Consider the following 21,779-nt stretch of genomic DNA (forward strand, 5'->3'; position numbering starts at 1 on the left):
GCTCCACTGGCCTAATCGTGCAGTTTCTTCTCACGCTTTTATATAGTGACCAAGAGAACAAGGCTGTGCCGCTCAGTGGGTAGAGCACGAGACTCTAAATCTCAGGGTTGTGAGTTCGAGCCCCACATTGGGCAAAAGATTCCTGCATTGCATGGGGTTGAATTAGATGACCCTCAAGGTCCCTTCCAACTCTTACGAGCATGTTTTGCGCCCGCAAAAAACCCTTGCTTGCTTTCCCGGAAGCCCCATTGAACTCATTGGGAGGCTTACTTCTGAGTAGACATGTATGGGGTTGCACTGCTCTCTGTGAAAGCTTCTCTTCCTTTTCAAGGTTAGACTCTCTGATTTGCCGTGAAATCACCGAATGTCCTAAGTTAAGCCATTATCACACAACCTCCCCCTTCCATCTGCAGTATAAAGATAACAAAGCTGACCGACTGACCTCGCAGGGCGGTTGTTCGATCATGAATGCGAAGCCCTATATTATTTCTCTTCTTCATTTTCTTCTTAACATTACCATTCTAAATATACTATCAAACTGACTAATGATTAATTATGAACCATGCTGTGAAGATGGTTTGTATGAGAAAGGAATAAGCACGTTGTCCCAAGAGAGAAGCAGAGTACCAGAGGACTGTTGACGAATTTTAAAAGAGAATTAACTTGTGTTTTTCCAACCCCCACCCCCTTTCCTTCTCTCCCTACATAATTCTAACAGCCTGGTGTCTAATTTAGATTCCTGATGGGGACATTGTCTCTTTTTTATGTATAGTGCTGTTAACCTTCTCTGAAGGCTTGGTAGTATGCAGGGCAATAAATAAAAATGAATACATAAATAAAAAAACTCGCACTAGATATTGAAGCCCATGATCTGTCTGGGTAGTTTGCAGCTATATTTGAAATTTATCCCTCCTCACCTCTCAGTATGGCACCCCCATTGAGCCAACAACCCCTCCCAAGCCTTGTCTGATTGGCCCTCTGGGCTCCTTTGCAGCACGCAGATCTTCCTATCTTTCTGTGCGTGTAGTGCAACGGTTTTATATTTTTTTTGCTAGGAAGGATAACTTTCCTTTTCACTCGCAACATCTTCCATCATTTTCCACATTCCACGACTGACCTTCCCTTCTTCGCATTATTTTTCACATTCCACGACTGACCTTCCCTTCTTCGCTTTGTTACGGAAAAATCTAGGTGCAAGGATGCTCAGTCACCCAGCTGTGTGAAGGTCGGCAGTTCGAATCCCCGCGACGGGGTGAGCTCCCGTTGCTCGGTCCCTGCTCCTGCCAACCTAGCAGTTCGAAAGCACGTCAAAGTGCAAGTAGATAAATAGGTCCCTGTGGAATAAAGGAAGGAGTCAAGTCACCAACCGGAGCAAATAGCTGTAGACCAAAGTTTATTGCGCAACAGGTTCAAAGAGGAATTTTGAACCCCGAGGACGGGGTGACAAGGACTTTTAAAAGTTTTTATCTTATCCCAGCATAAAGTTGATTAAGCATCATCACTACATCATTGCTATGTCATTGCTACATCAGAAAAGGGGAGGGTTATACATGATTAACATAGGAGGAATGTGGATACAGGATATGTATTGGGAAGTACATTCTAAGCACCTACTACAAGAGGACAATAGAACTTTGGTTTGTATAGTCTGGCACCTGGCCAAGTCCAGAGGAGTGCCTTTGCCCAGCGATTGACACCTATTAGTACGTTCCTGTGAATACATGATCTCCCGCTTGAGACCAAGTGGTTTCCAAGTCCTTGGCCAATGAAGCAAATTGGTGCTGGAATGAAGGAAACTGGCAAAGGAGTTGATTTTATATGATTTTTAAAGTTGTGGGTTAAACCACAGAGCCTGGGACTTGCCGATCAGAAGGTCGGCGGTTTGAATCCCCGCGACGGGTTGAGCTCCTGTTGCTCGGTCCCTGCTCCTGCCAACCTAGCAGTTTGAAAGCACGTTAGAGTGCAAGTAGATAAATAGGTACCGCTCCGGCGGGAAGGTAAACAGCGTTTCCGTGCACTGCTCTGGTTTGCCAGAAGTGGCTTAGTCATGCTGGCCACATGACCTGGAAGCTGTACGCCGGCTCCCTCGGCCAATAAAGCGAGATGAGCGCCGCAACCCCAGAGTCGGCCACTACTGGACCTAATGGTCAGGGGTCCCTTTACCTTTTTAACTTCCCTGAGCTGTCAAGTCGAAAGGATACATTTATGCATAATATTTGTAACATTTAACAACTTTAAAGCTGTCCCCCCCCCCGTAATTTCCGTAACAGCTTCTTAGAATGTACACGAGAACAGAACAAGCACCTGTTGGGCTATGGACAGTGTTCCTCCCCCCCCCCCAAGGAAACCCAAATTGCCGTTAGTTGCCCTCCATGTTTTTTTCCCCAAAGAAAAAGTGGTGCCAGAACTCCCCATGAAGTCATCACAGTAAGTCACCAGGTGACCTGGGGCAGCCCAGAACAGATGCTAGTTTGACAACAGCTGCATTTGCTGCCTGTGGAGGTGCTAAAAACTACGGCAATCTGTCTCCCTAGTTGGTTTTGGGGTTGCCCCTGGTCCTGGTGCAGATCAAATACAGTGGTACCTCAGGTTACATACGCTTCAGGTTACAGACTCCGCTAACCCAGAAATAGTGCTTCAGGTTAAGAACTTTGCTTCAGGATAAGAACAGAAATTGTGCTCTGGTGGCGCGGCGGCAGCAGGAGGCCCCATTAGCTAAAGTGGTGCTTCAGGTTAAGAACAGTTTCAGGTTAAGAACGGACCTCCAGAACGAATTAAGTACTTAACCTGAGGTACCACTGCATATGCGCCCCTGCCTCCCTTGTTCTCTTGGATTCAGGCAGATGGCAAGGCAGCTTAGAAGGGTCCTTGGACACAAACGTGTGTGTGCAAAGGTAGGGGCCTGGCTGGAAAGCTGAAAGCCTGCCTCCATCTTGCTTTTTCTTTCCTTACCTTTCCTGCTTTCCATCTTCTGCTTTCCCTTTCTCCCTGTCTCCGCTGCAGGGTGGGCGCTCACAGATCACCGAAAGACAGAAAAAGGCCACCAATGTGCACATGCTGATTCATATGTATAGATGCAAAACAATGCAAAATTGCTATACAGTGGTACCTTGGTTCTCAAACTTATTCCGTTCCAGAAGACTGTTCCAAAACCAAAGCGTTCCAAAACCACGGCACGCTTTGCCATAGAAAGCAATGCAAAATGGATTAATCTGTTCCAGGCTTTTAAAAACAACCCCTAAAACAGCAATGTAACATGAATTTTACTATCTAACGAGACCATTGATCCATAAAATGAAAGCAATAAACAATGTACCACAGTCATACAATCAATCGATCAGTAGCTGAACTGGGTTCCACACAAAAGCAAAACAAAAGAGCCACAAAAATGCAAAATAAACGGCAAAAACAGACAGACCTCAGCGTAACACTCAAAACGGAAGTGTGGCATTCAAAACGGAAGCGTAACACTCAAACCAGAGCATGTTCGGCTTCTGAAAAATGTTTGCAAACCGGAACACTTATTTCCGTGTTTGCAATGTTCAGGTTCCAAGTTGTTTGAGTACCAAAGTGTTTGGGAACCAAAGTATCACTGTAATTTAAAAAGGAATACAATGCATCTTACATGAGTAGGGAGTTCTGTGCGAACAGGTGACTTCTATGGATGCTCAGCCTACTCCCCCAAGTTTTAACTGCTGGTGGACAACTTTGTGGCCTCTGCTTTCTCTACTCCCAGGTTTTATTTATGCTATTTGGACTTGACAGCACCTCACACAGAGGACTTCTCCAAATGGGAGACTGTCCCCTGACAGCTCTTCAAAAGAGGGCTGCCCTCTGTAAAACAGGACACATGGACACTCTGCTCCGACACAGAAATGCCTGTCTCTCCCATCTACCCCCTTTCATCTGAGCTGTGTGATTTGGACCCTAGCGCCCTTATCTGCCTCCATGCTTGACCCTGCAGCTGTCTGCTAGCCCAGTCCTTGATTATCTCTGCTTTTCAGCAGCTGTGTGTGTGTGCATTTCACTAGCAGCCAGACATTTTGTTGTTGTTTAGTCGTTTAGTCGTGTCCAACTCTTCGTGACCCCATGGACCAGAGCACGCCAGGCACTCCTGTCTTCCACTGCCTCCCGCAGTTTGGTCAAACTAATGCTGGTAGCTTCGAGAACACTGTCGAACCATCTCGTCCTCTATCGTCCCCTTCTCCTTGTGCCCTCCATCTTTCCCAACATCAGGGTCTTTTCCAGGGAGTCTTCTCTTCTCATGAGGTGGCCAAAGTATTGGAGCCTCAGCTTCAGGATTTGTCCTTCCAGTGAGCACTCAGGGCTGATTTCCTTCAGGATGGATCGGTTTGATCTTTTTGCAGTCCATGGGACTCTCAATAGTCTCCTCCAGCACCACAATTCAAAAGCATCAATTCTTCGGGGATCAGCCTTTTTTATGATCCAGCTCTCACTTCCATACATCACTACAGTGGTGCCTCACAAGACGAAAAGAATCCGTTCTGTGATTCTCTTCGTCTAGCGGTTTTTTCGTCTTGCAAAGCAAACCCATTGACGGATTAGCGGATTAGCGCTATTAGCGACTTTTAGCGGCTTTTAGCGGCTTATCGGCTTATCGGATCAGCTGATAAGCGGCTTAGAAAAAGGGGGGGAAGGGAAAAACCCCCGCAGGAACTCGCAAGACATTTTCGTCTTGCAAAGCAAGCCCATAGGAGATTCGTTTTGTGAAGCACCTCCAAAACGGAAAACTCTTTCATCTAGCGAGTTTTCCGTCTTGCGAGGCATTTGTCTTGCGGGGCACCACTGTACTAGGGAAACCATAGCTTTAACTATACGGACCTTTCTTGGCATGGTGATGTCTCTGCTTTTTAAGATGCTGTCTAGGTTTGTCATTGCTTTTCTCCCAAGAAGCAGGCGTCTTTTAATTTCGTGGCTGCTGTCACCATCTGCAGTGATCATGGAGCCCAAGAAAGTAAAATCTCTCACTGCCTCCATTTCTTCCCCTTCTATTTGCCAGGAGGTGATGGGACCAGCAGCCAGACATATACTGATACAAATATAAAGTGCAAATACAGTTATAAGTGAAGTCCACTCTATTGCATTTCTCTATCCCTCTCCCTCCCCCCCTCCTTTTACCACTAATCCATAATCTCAGTTGCCTGGCTCATCCCCGTTAAGTGCCTGGACACTCAACAGATTTTTTTTTTAATGCTATTTTGATCATTCTAATCCTATCAGTCCTGCAGAGGGAAATCATCTTCCATTCTTTACCCTCTCCTTCCCCTGGCCACACTCTAGGCTTCCCAGATCTGCATCCAGTTGTATCCCATCTCATGCAAGGACTGTGATTGTTATGTTGCTCTGAATCCAGGGGCTGGGCATTTTTCATGAATGTGATGTGTGAAAAATGTGCTTCCCTACCCCTTCTTAGGACCTTCCCATTCAGGGTTTTTTTTTTTTTTTTTTAAAAAGATCAAGTTTCTAGAACTCAGTATTGTGGGGGAACTCCCCCCTCCTCGAAAGTAAAAAAAAAAGGATGGTATGTTTCTGCTTAAGTACCCACTCCATCCAAGTACAGTGGTACCTTGGTTCTCAAACCTTAATAATAATAATAATAATAATAATAATAATAATAATAATAATAATATATTATTTATACCCCGCCCATCTGGCTGGGTTTCCCCAGCCACTCTGGGCGGCTTCCAACAGAATATGAAAATACAATAATCTATTAAACATTAAAAGCTACCCTAAACAGGGCTGCCTTCAGATGTCTTCTAAAAGTCTGGTAGTTGTTTTTCTCTTTGACGTCTGGTGGGAGAGCGTTCCACAGGGCGGGTGCCACTACCGAGAAGGCCCTCTGCCTGGTTCCCTGTAACTTGGCTCCTTGCAGTAAGGAGGAGGAGGAGGAGGAGTTTGGATTTGATATCCCGCCTTTCACTCCCTTTAAGGAGTCTCAAAGCGGCTAACATTATCCTTTCCCTTCCTCCCCCACAACAAACACTCTGTGAGGTGAGTGGGGCTGAGAGACTTCAAAGAAGTATGACTGGCCCAAGGCCCTCGGAGCTGGACCTCAGTGTCCGGGCAGAATGATGCAGGTGGAGATGCTCCTTCAGGTATACTGGAACAAGGCCATTTAGGGCTTTAAAGGTCAGCACCAACACTTTGAATTGTGCTCCTGGAATGGTTCGAAATCCAAGGCACGGCTTGCAATTGGCTGCAGGAGCTTACTGCACTCAATCAGAAACCGCATGGGATGTTCAGCTTCCGAAAAACGTTCGCAAACTGGAACACTCACTTCCAGGTTTGCAGTGTTCAGGAGCCGATTCGTTCGACAGCTAAGCTGTTCGGGAACCAAGGTTTCACTGTCCACTGTTGCATGTTTTAATCTTCCCCTTAACAAGCTCACACATTGAGGAGTTTTGTATAGGCATATAAAAGATAGTTCTTATGAGCTATGGAACATTCTCCTCCTAGTCATCTTCCAAGGTCGGAACCTCAGCATCTTTCAAATGCAATCTTTTGTTTTCTTGTTCAGGATGTCTTTTAGTATGAGGGTTTTTTGTGTTTTATTTTTGGGCCGTTATGATGTGCCACAATGCTTACAACAATGTGTTGCTATTCCTTTCCTTTAAAATGCAACCTTGTTCTTTGCAGCCCCCAGCACACAATGTAGACGAACACAACTTCTGTTGACAAGCTTAAGCTAAAAGGTCCTGTTCTGAGTCTCAGTAGTTAGGCCTGGTCAATCCAGGGACATCATACCTCTGGCCAGTTATAGGGACCGGTTGAGGTTGCTTATTCCCCTTTCTGCCTCTCTAGGCTGGAATTCCATTTTCAGCCTGTGATGGGGTTCCTGGCTCAACTCCTGGTGTCTCTGAAAGGAGGACCGCTCATTTCTCACTGGCTTAAGGCTGAGCTGCAGGTCAGGTCCTGGGATGCAACTGAGGGCTCTTCCATATTTCCATTTGCGTCGTGTCTGGAAACCATGGGTACGAGTGGTTTTCTCTTCTCAAAAAAAAAAAAAAAAGAATTAAATTACGTTTTTCACAATTATAACAAATAGAACATAACAAAAGGAAAAACAAAAACAGAAAAACATACCATATTTAAAAAATACAATACTAAAAACAACAACAAGAAAAAGAACCAAAACCACAACAATAAAAAAGTAATCTTAATCCCATATCCCTTGAAAACCCAATTTTGTTTACATTGTGACTTCCTCAAATTCCTCCCTTCTGAATTTCATTGTATCTGCATGTAACAGCTTTCCAATATCATTCTTAAACAAAATATTTCCAATTATTATCATCTATCTTATTCACTTTTCTTACTGTTCTAAATCCCATTTATTTAATTATATCCCATCTTATTCCTAGGCCTATTTGGTACTTTCAAGTGACTTCTAATTCTTTATATTACAATATTTATTCGGATAGTCCTTAAATTTCTTCCAATCTTCTTGATATTCCTCTTCTTTCTGGTCGCAGATTCTTCCAGTCAGGTCGGCTAGCTCCACAAAGTCCAACATCTTCATCTGCCATTCTTTCACTGTTGGAATTTCTTGAGACTTCCAATTTTTAGCTAACAGCAGTCTTGCTGCTGTAGTGGTTTTCTGCTTGACCCATGCTTTCTAGGCAAGTATAATGATATTTTTTTTATACCCTGCCCATCTGGCTAGGTTGCCCCAGCCGCTCTGGATGGCTTCCAACACATAAAAACACCAGACATTAATAGTAGCAATCTGACCCAATATAAAGAATCATGGTGACTTTATAAAATAAACAACTTATATCAAACAAAGCAACGTTCAACAATCCACTAGAATCTAATAGTCAACAGTAAAATTAAACATCAGCAAATAATAATTAAACAGTTTACACTTATCAACCCCAATTGCCAATCTCAATAACAAGAAATCGCAATGCATAAAGTACCACGAAACATGCAAAACCATGTAAAAGGATCAAATTGAGAAACAAGGACACACAACTCTTAAAACTATTAAAAGTCAGGCAAGGGTGTGAGCGGTTCCTCCCTTGCTCCATTCCAGGGAAAGCTCGCTCTTTGACTTTAAATCAGAGCAAACAGCAATCTGGAGAAAACCCAAATGTTCTGATAGAGTGCTAAAGAGCTCGTTTCCCTGGGGAAAGCAAAGGGAAGCGTTGATAAGCCCTGACTGAGCTGTTGTAGCCAGCCCTGCAGGATTGAAGTTACCAGGTGAGCATCGACAGAGTGACATTGTGGACAGGCCCTCAATCGTTACTTGCTGAAGTTACTTGTTATTTATTGCATTCATACCCTGCCTTTTCCCACAAGGGGCTTAAGGTGGCGTACATTGTTCTCCCCTTCCCCGTTTAACCCCCACTAATAGCCCTGAGAGGTGGGCTTCAGGGGGCTTCAGGGCTGAGTGGGGATTTGAACCCTGGCTCCCAGTACGCTTCCGAGCACAATTCAAAGTGTTGGTGCTGACCTTTCAAGCCCTAAACGGACTCAGCCCGGTATACCTGAAGGAGCGTCTCCACTCCCATCCTTCAGCCCGGACACTGAGGGCCTTTTGGCGGTTCCCTCCCTGCTAGAAGTGAGGTTACAGGGAACCAGGCAGAGGGCCTTCTCGTTAGTGGCGCCCTCTCACCAGATGTCAAGGAGATAAGCAACTATCTGACTTTTAGAAGACATCTGAAGACAGCCCTGTCTAGGGAAGTTTTTAATGTATGATTTTTATTGTGTTTTGAATATTCTGTTGAGAGCCACCCAGAGTAGCTGGGGAAACCCAGCCAGATGGGTGGGGTATAAATAAATTAGGTAAAGGGACCCCTGACCATTAGGTCCAGTTGCAGACAACTCTGGGGTTGCGACGCTCATCTCGCTTTATTGGCTGAGGGAGCTGGTGTACAGCTTCCGCGTCATGTGGTCAGCATGACTAAGCCGCTTCTGGCGAACCAGAGCAGCGCACGGAAATGCTGTTTACCTTGCTAGGTTGGCAGGAGCAGGGACCGAGCAACGGGAGCTCACCCTGTTGTGGGGATTCGAACTGCCGACCTTCTGATCGGCAAGCCCTAGGCTCTGTGGTTTAACCCACAGCGCCACCCACGTCCCTATAAATAAATTATCATCATCAACATCTCCCAGGTCGGACACTCTAACCACAGTGGATGTTAGCCATGGATATAGCAGTGCCCTGATGTTCGGGGCACGTGTACAGTAAGTATCCAGGCCCCACTTGGAGGTCAATGGTTCCAGTTTCCACAGATGCAGTCGGTTGTTTTGCCAGGCTGCACACTAGCAGGCCTTTGAGCTATTCCCCAGAAACCTGATACATAATAATGACAAATCTACAAGCCTGAAATCTGTTCACACTTGCTCCAGATTGTAATGGGCAACAAGCAGAAGTTTGGCGTTTTGTGGCATTAAGGCAGACACTGCGTGGCTTTTGATACAGTGGAAGTTGGTTCAGCATCCTGCACCGGCAGCTTTAGGCAGGCCCTGAATATATAGCCTCCAACATTACTCTGATGAAAACGGACATCCGGTTCAATAACAACAACAACAATGTTGTTATTTATACCCATCCCATCTGACATTGCTCTGGGCGGCTTCCAGCATTTTTGTTGGAAACTGTCAGGGAACTGACATCGGAGCGAGAGGCGAAGGGGAGGCTCCCAGATGATGCTGGCGAAGGACCCAGCAGCAGGGGGAGAAACAGCTCATTAGAGGGGGAAGCCAATCAGCGCAACACCAGGGATAAAGGGGGGCAGATGGGGGAATTGGAGAGAGGGCTCCAGGACTCTTCACTGGACATCAGTGAGGAGAGCCCAGGTCCTCCGCTACCCACGCCTTCCCTGCGCAGAAGACTCCCGCGCAGTGAGAGGAGGAGGAGACTGGGGGTCAAACAACTTTTATGCTGGAAGAGGTTCAAGAAACGCCCACTGACGGATTCTGCCAGTGACTGAGGCAGCCACGATGAGAAGGGGCTGTGCAGTCAGAAAGGTTTAACAAGGCAAAATTAACCGAGAAAGGCACCAGTTTACGCACGAGTAACTCATACCTATTACAGAAACATATGTTGAAAACATGTTTTATGATATCTTCATATAATACAACACCAAACATTTTAAAAACTTCCCTATACAGGGCTGCCTTCAGGCATCTTCTAAAGGTTGTCTAGTTACTTATCTCCTTGTCTTGGGGATCACATAACTCCATACCTTCCAACATTTCTCCAGTGAAAATAGGGATGTCCTAAGGAAAAGCCGAACATTCCAAGATCAGATCAGAAACTGGGACGGCTTCTGTAAACCTGGGACTGTCCCTGGAAAATAGGGACACTTGGGGGGGGGGCTATCTGTGAATATGCTGCAACGTTCCCAATGGTTTGCCCCATTGAGAAACTCAAAGAAAAGGCTAAAACAAATACTTGGAAAGGGTCAGTCAAGCCCCTATTTTCATAGGAGAAATGTTGGAGGACATGGAGTAGGGTTTCCAGTTTTGCCATTCCAAGTTTTGAACAAAAGTTGGTTTTAAAGATTTATCATCATTATCCTTCTCTGGAACTTGTGTTAGGCATCTAGTTGGCCACTTTGACAACAGTAGACTGGACTAGATGCGCATTTGGTCCAGCAGGCTTTTCTCCTGTTCTTGTCATCATCATCACCATCATCATCAGAGTTCATTTCTTTCCAGCCATGGGCTGAAATTCAGGGACAGTGAACCTATGGTCTTGTAATTGTTGCTGAACTACATGCTAGCTGGGGCAGATGGGAGTTAAAAAGCTTCCAGTTGTTCACTGTTCCCCACCCATACTAAAATCCTTATTTTCCTCCTGTTTTCTTCAGCCTCCACCTCTTTTCTCTTTCGTCTCCCCTGCGATGAATTCATTTTAGATAGCACATTCCTTAAGGCAGGATGCTGTGCTGTTTGTTAAGGAGCAATGCACATTGATGGTGCAATATCGATAATGACCAGCATAAACAGGGCACTGCCATAATCTTAAAAAAGATAATCTGCCATCCACGCAGATCAAGGTTTCATAAAAAAAGGAACGTTGTCAGATCCCCGTTGAGCCAAATGATAATCAAGCGCATGGCTGTTAACATGGTTTAATTGCCTTTTAGCCAGTGCTTAAGCGATGGTTGTGACCTTTAGCGTGACCTTCTTGCAATCATTTGCAAGTCAAATAAATAAATAAACCTGTCTTCTTCGTAGGTCAGGCCAGTTCTACAAGAGCCGTTTCAAAATTGAAATTCAGAGTTCCAAATCCGACTGCGAGGTTTCCTTTCAAATTTAAGTGTTTTAACAGTGCAGTTCTTTGTGTGTGTGTCTACCCAGGAGTAAACCCTTCTGAGTTCAGTGGGGTTACTCCCAGGTATGTGCATCTTGGGTTGAAGCCTTTCGACTTGCTGGCACCCTTGGTTTGCACAGATGGCAAATTTGAAATCGGGGAAAGCTTCCAGCAGTCAAATGCGGAATTACCATTGTGTGTCAAAGATAAAGTGCTGAGCATCGCCCAACGTTCATTATAGAGTGCCGCGAATCGCTAAATGCTGTTTCGTGCCGGTGGCCAACTACTGTCAAATATCAGCTGTCAAGGCATCCCGTCTTGAACTCAGATGTATCAAATATCAAAGATTGGAATCAAATACTGGTTGGGTATCAGAGCAAGGTCAGCGCTTAGTTGACAGGAGAAGATCTGGAGGATCTGCTGCATCAAATCCCATATAGGAGAAGCGTTCGGGAGCAAGTTAGGTTCAGCACTATTTTTAGCTAATTATACTTTATCAGGGGCCTCAGTGAACTCTGAGGCTTACTTAAACACTCTGGTATAATCCCTTCTCCTGCATTCCAATGGCCTTTACAGAAAGTGGTCACCAGTATTCCAGTCATCGCGTCCCAAGGAGCATAATTGCTTGCCACCCTCCCTCCCTCGTTCCCTCCCTCCTTGTTTATTCATCCCAAAACACCCCCCTCTTGCTTTTTTCTGCAGATCCTGACCTAACCTCGGCTTCCTGTACTTGCTCCAGGTCTCATTAACAAAAGATGTATTCTCTGCTCTTGAATGTTTCAATTTTGCCCTCTCCTTCCTTTTCTCCAATGCCCAGCAGTGTCCAGGAATGTAATTGCTTGTCCGGACTGCCGGACTGCAGAGTAGCCTTATTGAGGCTGACAGCACAACCTCATTTTCACCCCACTCGACCCACCCCCTCCAATTCTTCTCGCACTCCAGCCAGTTTTAATGTCCTTTCCAGGCGACGTCTAATGGATGAATTCATTGCAATTGTTGCTCAAGAGCCCTGTTAACTAAAGCTGCAAGCTTTGGACAGTAGATTAATCAACTGAAGCTGAGTTGATTAACTGGTGGGAGGTCATTTTTTTTAAAGTATGGGGCTGAAAGTGAAAGGAACACATTAAAAAAAATGTGTTTCAGGGTATCGCAGTTCCAGCGGGTAGCAAAAAATAGAAAAGGTGTCTTACATTCTAACACTGAAAATTTCAGATAACCTTTTACCCTTTCAAGATAGGGCATAGCTTTATTGGGCAGTGGGGAGGCAGGTTGTACTGCTACCACTAGTTTTATTACCTAATTTGGCTTCTTTCTTTTTTTACATATTCCGCACACCTACAATTATTCCAAGAACAAGTGGCGACTTATGCTTTCTAACTGATGCACAAAACAACAACAAACCCCTGGTTACACGAAACATATTCAACAAACACACAAGACGTAACTGGCTGTACGTTTGAAAAAATAATATATGCTATTCATTGTACAGAATGGTAGATTTCAACAGAGGTACCGTATTTTTCGCCCTATAGGACGCACTTTTTCCCCTCCAAAAATGAAGGGGAAATGTGTGTGCGTCCTATGAGGCGAATGCAGGCTTTCGCTGAAGCCTGGAGAGCGAGAGGGGTCGGTGCGCACTGACCCCTCTCGCTCTCCAGGCTTCAGGAGGGCCCCACCGCCAGCCCCGCAAACTTGGGGGACAGTGGGAGGCGCAGCGCGCCTTTCCTGCTGTCCCCCGACTTGGTTAGAAGGCTGGCGGGGGGAGAAGCCTGCTCATCCCCGTCGCCAGCCCCGCAAACTCGGGGGACAGCGGGAGGCGCAGCGCACCTTTCCCGCTGTCCCCCGACTTGGTTAGTAGGCTAGCAGAGGGCTTCCCCCTCCTCCAGCCCCGCAAGCTCCCAGAGCGATGCCAAAGCTGCACGCAGCTTCGGCATCTCTCTGGGTCCTATTCTGGGTGCTAGCATCGGGGGAAGCCCGAGCTTCCCCCACCCCAGCCCCGCGTCTGGGGGGGAAAAATAATTTTTTCCCCTTTATCCCCCCCCCCCCAATCTAGGTGCGTCCTATGGGCCGGTGCGTCCTATAGGGCGAAAAATACGGTAGCTCATAAAGTTCAACGAAAAAAGTGGAAGACCCAGTGGATCAGTTCATTCTCCAAACAGTTTATGCATAAGGTCCATATATGTGAAAATGTCTATTTCGCTTGTCTGTTCATAGAGTCCAACAATCCACATGAAAGGTTGTTGCAATTCCACAGAATCCTTTCACAGAGTCTAAGACAAGGATTTCCGGAATATTAGCCTTGTTTCACCGTCCTGGGCTCCACCAACCTCAGCCCTGCTGGGCCTCTTCTGGCAGGGGAAATAGGGACATTCCAGGATCAAATCAGAAGCCGGAATGGATTTTGTTAATTCTGGGGCTGTCCCTGGGAAATCGGGGACATTTGGAGGGTATGATGCTTCTATGAGAATATGCCCAAATGCTAACATCTTCTTCAGAGGCCTTTTCCTGAGAGTCCCCTTCAGAGGTAGAATCATACGATTGTAGAATAATAATAATAATAATAATAATAATAATAATAATAATAATAATAATTTATTATTTATACCCCTCTCATCTGGCTGGGTTTCCCCTGCCACTCTGGGCGGCTTCCAACAAAGTATAAAAAATACATTAAAACACCAGTCACTAAAAACGTCCCTAAACAGGGTTGCCTTCAGATGTCTTCTAAAAGGCAGGTAGTTGTTTATTTCCTTGACATCTGATGGGAGGGTGTTCCACAGGGCGGGCACCACCACCAAGAAGGCCCTCTGCCTGGTTCCCTGTAACTTGGCTTCTTGCAGTAAGGGAACCGCTAGAAGGCCCTCGACGCTGGACCTCAGTGTCCGGGCAGAACGATGGGGTTGGAGTTGGTCATCTGCAAGGCAGGAAGTGAGGTGGGGGAAGAAGTAACTAGGGAAAGAGGATTGTCAGAGGTGCAGTTCCATCGATGGAGCACTCTTTCCGGGGTGTGGCAAGGGGTCTGTGTGGCATCCTGTTTGCTAAGTTCTAGGTACAAGGTCAATATCTTTATTTATTGTCTGTGCATGTGTGATTTTGATGTAATCTTCTAAGTACATCTTATATATAGGATGGGCTGCTAGCCATCCTAAGTATTTTAATATTTTTGCTGCAGCGTGTTGCTTTTGAATTTTGCTCTGCATTGAGCTGTCACATTTTAATTTGATGTTTTAGTCTTTCTTTCTTTTTAACTGCACGCCAGTTTGCACATTTTCATCGAAAATGGGAGAAGGGGGCTATAAATTACTGAAATAATTTTCATCTCATTTCATTTATCTCACACTTCTTTCGGTGTTTCAGAACGATGTCCGTTCTGGGTTTTTGTTAATACACGTGTGTTTACATTTACTTGATTAATCAATCAATCAATCAATCAATCAAAAGGCAGGCGGTCAGCTTTGTTTTTCAACGGTTTAAAAATATCTATATCCAGCCTCTTTACAAGGTGAGCAACAGGCTGGATACAGACGGTTAAGTTGATTGAGCTAAGGTCCCATTGAAAATCAAGTTAGCAGTGACTTGATTACAATGGGAACTGAGTGCGAGTAACACAGGTTTGTATCCAGTAAATTAATGGGCATGACTAACATAAGTCTATTGATTTCACTGAGTCTACTCGGAGTATGACATAGTGGGATCCATTGCCATAAAACAAAGCAATCACCAATAAAATATAGCCAAAGCAGCCAGCAGATTAAAATAGCACAAATCACATTAAAACCCTTTTAAAACCTAGTGAAATCATGGGGGTTTTATTTGGTGTCTAAAGCAATGCTAGGTTGAAGTCTTTGATCCAGCTTTTTCCTGCACTTTTGGAAGCGGGGACCATACCCTCCAACATTTCTCCGATGAAAATACGGACATCCTACTCCATAATAACAATAATTTAATTATTTGTACCCTGCCCACCTGTCTGGGTTGCTGCAGCCTTTCTGGGCGGCTACCAACAGATGTAAAAACATAATAAAATATCAAACATTAAAAAAACTTCCCTATACAGGTCTGCCTTCAGATGTCTCCTAAAGGTTGTCTAGTTACTTATCTCCTTGGCTCGGGAGTCACGAAACTCCATACCCTCCGACATTTTTCCGATGAAAATAGGGATGTCCCAAGGAAAAGCAGGAATATTTTAATATTTGCTTGGAAGCCACCCAGAGTGGCTGGGGAAGCCCAGCCAGATGGGCGGGGTATAAATAAATAAATTATTATTATTATTATTATTATTATTATTATTATTATTATTATTAGGCTTTATAGAGGAGGTGTCTGAGGGTTCCCTGACCATTTAAGCTGCTGCTCCAAGTGGTGGTTTAAGATGCTCTAAACAGCCTAACTCTCACTCAGGTTGAAAATATGGCCAGAACTCCCACAGAAACTAGGCTGCGGAATGACACAACATTGCTTTAATGCATCAGTCATAGCCAATAAAAATTGCAGCTTGCAGAGTTAACTGAGAAAGAAATTATGTCTGGGGCTGCAGTATCTGATGCCATAATGTCCACTTTACAGCTTTGCCAATGTGGCTGGCTATTCCCTTGGTACCTGGGCATAGCCAGTAGAGTACAGATAATCTACTAATCTGCTTCCTATGCCACTCTTTCGCTAGAGTGAGTAGAAATAAATTGACATAAACATAGATGCCTGTTATTATTTTTCTTCCACAGCTGACAACTAGCCAAGTTGTTGGTGTTAAATGAAATAAGAACCTGAGCATCCATTTTTTTTTCACTGCTTGAGGGCAATGTCAATCCAAACGTGGTTGTGTTTGGGGAGGCAATGCTCTCCTGCAGTGTGCAAGGAATTATAAAGTACGCTGCATTTCAGAAGGTGATGTTACCCTGTTTTTCTTCCTGATGTGAAACATGTTTACTTAGAAATAAGCTCCACTGAGTTCAATGGGACTTACGTCTTGAAAACTAAGCCTTAGGAATGAAGCTTTTGCAAAGTATCACAGGAGAAAGCTTTCAAAACCGTACTAAGATAAAAAGATGAACACAAATTCTGTGCCATGCACCAGCTTTTGTGTAGAACACCAGAAATAAATCACATGGTACAGCATTCTTGGGATGGTGGTGCTTTAGAACTGAAGAGGAGGGACTGCGACCTTACTTTTCCATTATATGAAACACACAAACATGTGTGTTCAGATCCTTCAACATAGAAAACTAGCATGAAAATTAGCTTTGACATCTAACATGCTAGCTTTTATTCTGCTGGGAGTCATACAACTATTCATTTGCGTGGCGAGATCCCGCCTCCCACCAGTAGAAATAAAAACACAGGACACAGTAATTTAGGTTTATGGGCTAAAATTAGGCCACAACTTTATTCGTTACAGGTGATGGGCGGTATTGGCTTAGGCATTGGTCCTATCAACTATCCGGCTTCAGCCTGATTGCTTGAAGACTGGGAAGGGTTAACACCAGCAGGGTTGCACATCAACTAGGGACTCCCCCAGGGTCACCGCTCGGGGGCGTGCTTTAGGCCCTGACCTCCATAGGCTTCGGACGAGGCCATGCCCCCCGGAATCCTTTACCGGACTACCCTTCAATATTTGGGGGAGGTGATGGCGCTCCCCCCCATACATCTACATAACAATACCCATACCAGTGCCTAACTGCCAAAGCCGAGAAAGTTGTGACGATTTGCTACGAGGTAGGCGAAAAACCAAATGGCTGGTGCCAATTTGCCAAGTGGCCATAGCAAGGTCAAAAGAGGAACCTTGAAGGGTGGGTGGGTTGAGCTGAGCGGCCAAAGAGGGAGATTCCCGGCCGCGCTTGCCTTAAATGAGGCAAGCCACACCCCCTGGGCCAGCCGATTGGCTGGCCCGGGGATGACGCAGCTGAGGATTTCCCAGATCGCGCCGGGCTGGAAGCCAGCCTCCGTGCGCGTGTTGGGGCGTGATGCCCGCAACACCACCTCCTCCCAAGGTCGGAAGTGGCTTTGTACAACCCTCCCTCTGTATTCTGCAGCAGTACAGTCTTGTGATTCTCAGATGAATGGTAGCATAGATGGTGGTGGTGGTGGTGGTGGTGACAATGACGACGACGATAATAATAATAATAATAATAATAATAATAATAATAATAATAATAGTCATGGGTGGTAAAATCTCAGGCCTCTAACAACTTGACCAGAGAGAGAGACTTGACCATTACTGATAGCATGGAAGCCAAGGCAACTTTTTCTGAAACCCAACAACCAACACCATCACTTACAGACACCGCTCTTTAACCTCTGGCAGCTCAAATTCTGGAATGCCTCTGTTTTGACTAGATTCACTTGAGCAGATATTTCCATGCCTCTCTCTCACCCGAAATAGTTCTCCCTGAGAGAGAATGTAGAGACAGAGCAGGAGGAGTATGAACTCCCTCCTATCAGAGGTCAAGGAAATAAACAACTCTCTGTCTTTTAGAAGACATCTGAAGGCAGCCCTGTTTAGGGAAGTTTTTAATGTTTGATGTTCTATCGCTTTATGATGATGGTGATGATGATGATGATGATGATGTTGGGAGCTTCCCAGATGGGTGGGGTATAATTAATTTATTATTATTATTATTATTATTATTATTATTATTATTATTATTATTACAAGTATGCAGCTGTCACCAGTCCTTGCGCTAGTGATTTACATGTGTCCACAATACATTGTGCAAAGGAGAGCTTCCCTACGCCTATCTTAAACCAACAGCAAATGCATTTTACTGGGGCCAGTATTACTGTTTCTTCTGATTGCTATCATGCTCCCCAAACCCCAGTAGTCAGATTCCTGGCTGATTTCTCTTTCTCTTGTTTCTCACCTCCAGTTTCTAAAGACCTGAGCACCCACCCTGCTCTTCACTGAAGCATGAACATTGGACATGGCCACCCGCCGCTGCACTCGGAAGCCTTTGCTGGTGCCTGGAGTCTCTAGGATGGTTTGGAAGCACCTGGTCCTCTTCTTCCTCTGGCTGCCATCGCTCGTTTGGGGCGGAGCCTCCCCCACCTCCTGCCCGGCCGCTTGTTCTTGCAGCAACCAGGCCAGCCGGGTCATCTGTACGCGCCGGGAGCTGGTGGAGGTGCCCGAGAGCATCTCCATCAACACGCGGTACCTCAACCTGCAGGAGAACAACATCCAGGTCATAAAGACGGACACTTTCAAGCACCTCCGTCACCTCGAGATTTTGCAGCTCAGCAAGAACCTCATCCGCAAGATTGAGGTGGGAGCCTTCAATGGCTTGCCCAACCTCAACACGCTGGAGCTTTTTGACAACCGGCTGACCACTGTCCCCACACAAGCCTTTGAGTACCTCTCCAAGTTGCGGGAGCTGTGGCTGAGGAACAACCCCATCGAAAGCATCCCTTCCTATGCCTTCAACCGAGTCCCTTCCTTGCGCCGACTGGACCTCGGAGAGCTCAAGAAGCTGGAGTACATCTCAGAGGCAGCTTTTGAAGGCTTGGTCAACCTGCGCTACCTGAACCTGGGCATGTGCAATCTCAAGGACATCCCTAACTTGACGGCCTTAGTGCGGCTGGAGGAACTGGAACTCTCTGGCAATCGCTTGGACATGATCCGGCCAGGCTCCTTCCAGGGGCTGACCAGCCTCCGCAAATTGTGGTTGATGCACGCCCAGGTAGCTACCATCGAACGCAACGCCTTCGATGACCTCAAGTCCTTGGAGGAGCTCAACCTCTCCCACAATAACTTGATGTCGTTGCCGCACGATCTCTTCACCCCCTTGCACCGCCTGGAGCGTGTCCACCTCAACCACAACCCTTGGCACTGCAACTGCGACGTGTTGTGGCTCAGCTGGTGGCTCAAGGAGACGGTGCCCAACAACACCACCTGCTGTGCCCGGTGCCACGCCCCACCCAACCTCAAAGGGCGCTACATCGGAGAGCTGGATCAAAGCCATTTCACCTGCTACGCCCCAGTTATAGTGGAGCCTCCCACTGACCTTAATGTGACTGAGGGGATGGCGGCTGAGCTGAAATGCCGGACGGGGACCTCCATGACGTCAGTCAACTGGTTGACGCCCAACGGCACGCTGATGACACATGGTTCCTACCGGGTGCGCATCTCAGTCCTCCACGATGGCACGCTCAACTTCACCAATGTGACCGTCCAGGATACAGGGCAGTATACCTGCATGGTGACTAATTCGGCGGGCAACACCACGGCTTCGGCCACACTCAACGTCTCAGCGGTGGACCCAGCCACCACAGGTTACACCTACTTCACAACGGTGACCGTGGAGACCATGGACTCAGGCCAAGAAGAATCTGTCCCCACGAAGAAGGAACCTGGGCCGACGCCGTCTCAGGGCTGGGGCATGACTTATTCCACCACCTCGCTGACCCCTCGCAGCACCCGCAGCACGGAGAAGCCATTCACCATCCCCATCACCGACGTCACCGAGAGCGGCATGAAGGACCTGGACGACGTCATGAAGACCACCAAGATCATCATTGGTTGCTTCGTGGCCATCACCTTCATGGCTGCCGTGATGCTCATCGTCTTCTACAAGCTCCGCAAGCAGCACCAGCTTCACAAGCACCACGGCCCCACGCGCACCATCGAGATCATCAACGTCGAGGACGAGCTGCCCGCCTCGGCCGGGGCGCCCGGCGACAGCCACCTGGCTCTGCCCGCCATCGAGCACGACCACCTCAACCACTACGCCGCTTTCAAGGCCCACTACAACAACAACAGCGGCGGCGGACCCCTCACCTGCGGCTCCAAGAACCCCATGCTCAATTCCATCCACGAACCTCTCTTGTTCAAGAGCAGCTCGAAAGAGAATGTCCAAGAGACACAGATATGACGGCCAACAGACCTAGGCAGCGGGGAATTCTTGTGTGGTGGGAGGGTGCAAGTGGATTCGTACATGCGGTGGGGGGGGAGTTGAGGAACGGCTCCTCCGTGCCCTCCCCCCCACAAACAAAAAAACAAACAAACATCAGCAGATCTTTCCACCACCGTGGCAGATCTTGGATGCTGAGCCCTCGCCCGAGTGGACACCTTTGATTCTCACCACTTTAGCCTTTTCAGTTCTCTTATTTTCCTTTTGCAGAACAAGGTACTACGCTCGCCCTCGGCCTGACCATTTCCCCCCCTTTCCTTTCTCCACCCCCCCACCTCACTTTTCTTCTTTTTTCTACCGATCTCCCTCTGCATTGGAGACTTCTTCTTTTTCTTTCTTTTTATACAGATGGGGCTGTTTCTGTATCCAACTACCTGCTGTATTACTTTAATAATTTTTTTTTAAAAAAAAAGAGGAAGGAAGAAAACAAACAACAACAAAATAAGGAAAGATCGCTATCCGATTTGTTTTCCTTTTTGACGACACGGGAATAAACTTTAGGAAAGGAAAATAAAACCCAAGGGAAACGGGAGAGGGAAGAAGAAGAAGAAGAAGATGAAAAAGAAGAAAGAAATCTTATTTTGATCCGCTTTCCGTCAAAATTCTATTTTCATCCAAATGGGATATACAAACTAAATAAATTAAGTAAAGAGACGAAAGGTCATGGTGGTGCCAGGGTCCCCCCCCCCACCTTTGGAGCACGCGGGGATGCCAGGCGCACAGGGTTCGGGGGGAATTTTTTATGACTAGTATTATTACTATGGGATGGCAGGCATGGCCGGTGTGCCCCCCAGAGACACAGGGGCGTGGAGGTATTTTTTAATTTGTAATAATCTGGGGGTGGGAATGAGGGGTTTGGTGGGGGGCTGCACTTCCGGCCACACACAAAAAAATCAAGGCCTGTCGATTCCCTTGGCATTTTGGGGTCTGGTCTGAGTTTCCTATTTTAATAAAATCCATAAAGATGTTTCCAACCCTCCCTAGGGTGCTTCTTTTGGGATGGGGGCAAATGAGTGTGCCGCTTGCGTCGTGAGGCCGCTGTGGCTCAGGGCCAATGGAGTCTCACGTGCACCAGGTTTCTTGAGGGATCGCCATGGCAATGACGTCAGCGAGGTATGTGCACGCAGGCTGCAACATGCATTATCTTGCAAAGAACACCCCTGTGGCTGTACCATACACTGTATACATGGCTGGAACTCATACCTTGGACAGGGAGGGCAGTCTAGGAGTTGGCACTGATATCGTTGCTCCATAGGGAGTGAAATGTGGCCTCTGCTGATGAATCTCCTTTTTTTTACATGGAATCCCAAGAACGGAGCCTCCTATTTTTTTTTTTAAACCCCTAGCGTGTGGTTCTGTTGTTTGCTAATTTATATAGCACCATTGATGAATATGGTGCTGTTATTATTTGTAGGGACGTGGGTGGTGCTGTGGTCTAAACCACTGAGCCTCTTGGGCTTGCCGATCGGAAGGTCGGCAGTTCGAATCCCCGCAATGGGGTGAGCTTCCGTTGCTTGGTCCCAGCTCCTGCCAACCTAGCAGTTCAAAAGCACACTGGTGCAAGTAGATAAATAGGTACCACTGCAGCGGGA

The 21,779-nt window shown here is 46.5% G+C and overlaps 1 protein-coding gene across 3 annotated transcripts in view; it reads left to right on the top strand.

Annotated features, from left to right (window-relative positions):
• Nucleotides 1-21,156, top strand: part of LRRC4B (leucine rich repeat containing 4B) — a 145,147-nt gene extending 123,991 nt beyond the window's left edge. For all 3 annotated transcript variants that reach the window (XM_083469805.1, XM_083469807.1, XM_083469806.1), the window contains exon 2: nt 18,151-21,156. In XM_083469805.1, coding sequence (XP_083325931.1) covers nt 18,205-20,148 — 1,944 coding nt within the window. In that variant the 5' untranslated portion in view covers nt 18,151-18,204 and the 3' untranslated portion in view covers nt 20,149-21,156. The remainder of the gene's footprint in view (nt 1-18,150) is intronic.
• Nucleotides 21,157-21,779: the final 623 nt, after the last annotated feature.

Source organism: Podarcis liolepis (assembly GCF_965112155.1).
Source record: "Podarcis liolepis genome assembly, chromosome: 13".
Lineage (NCBI taxonomy): Eukaryota > Metazoa > Chordata > Lepidosauria > Squamata > Lacertidae > Podarcis > Podarcis liolepis.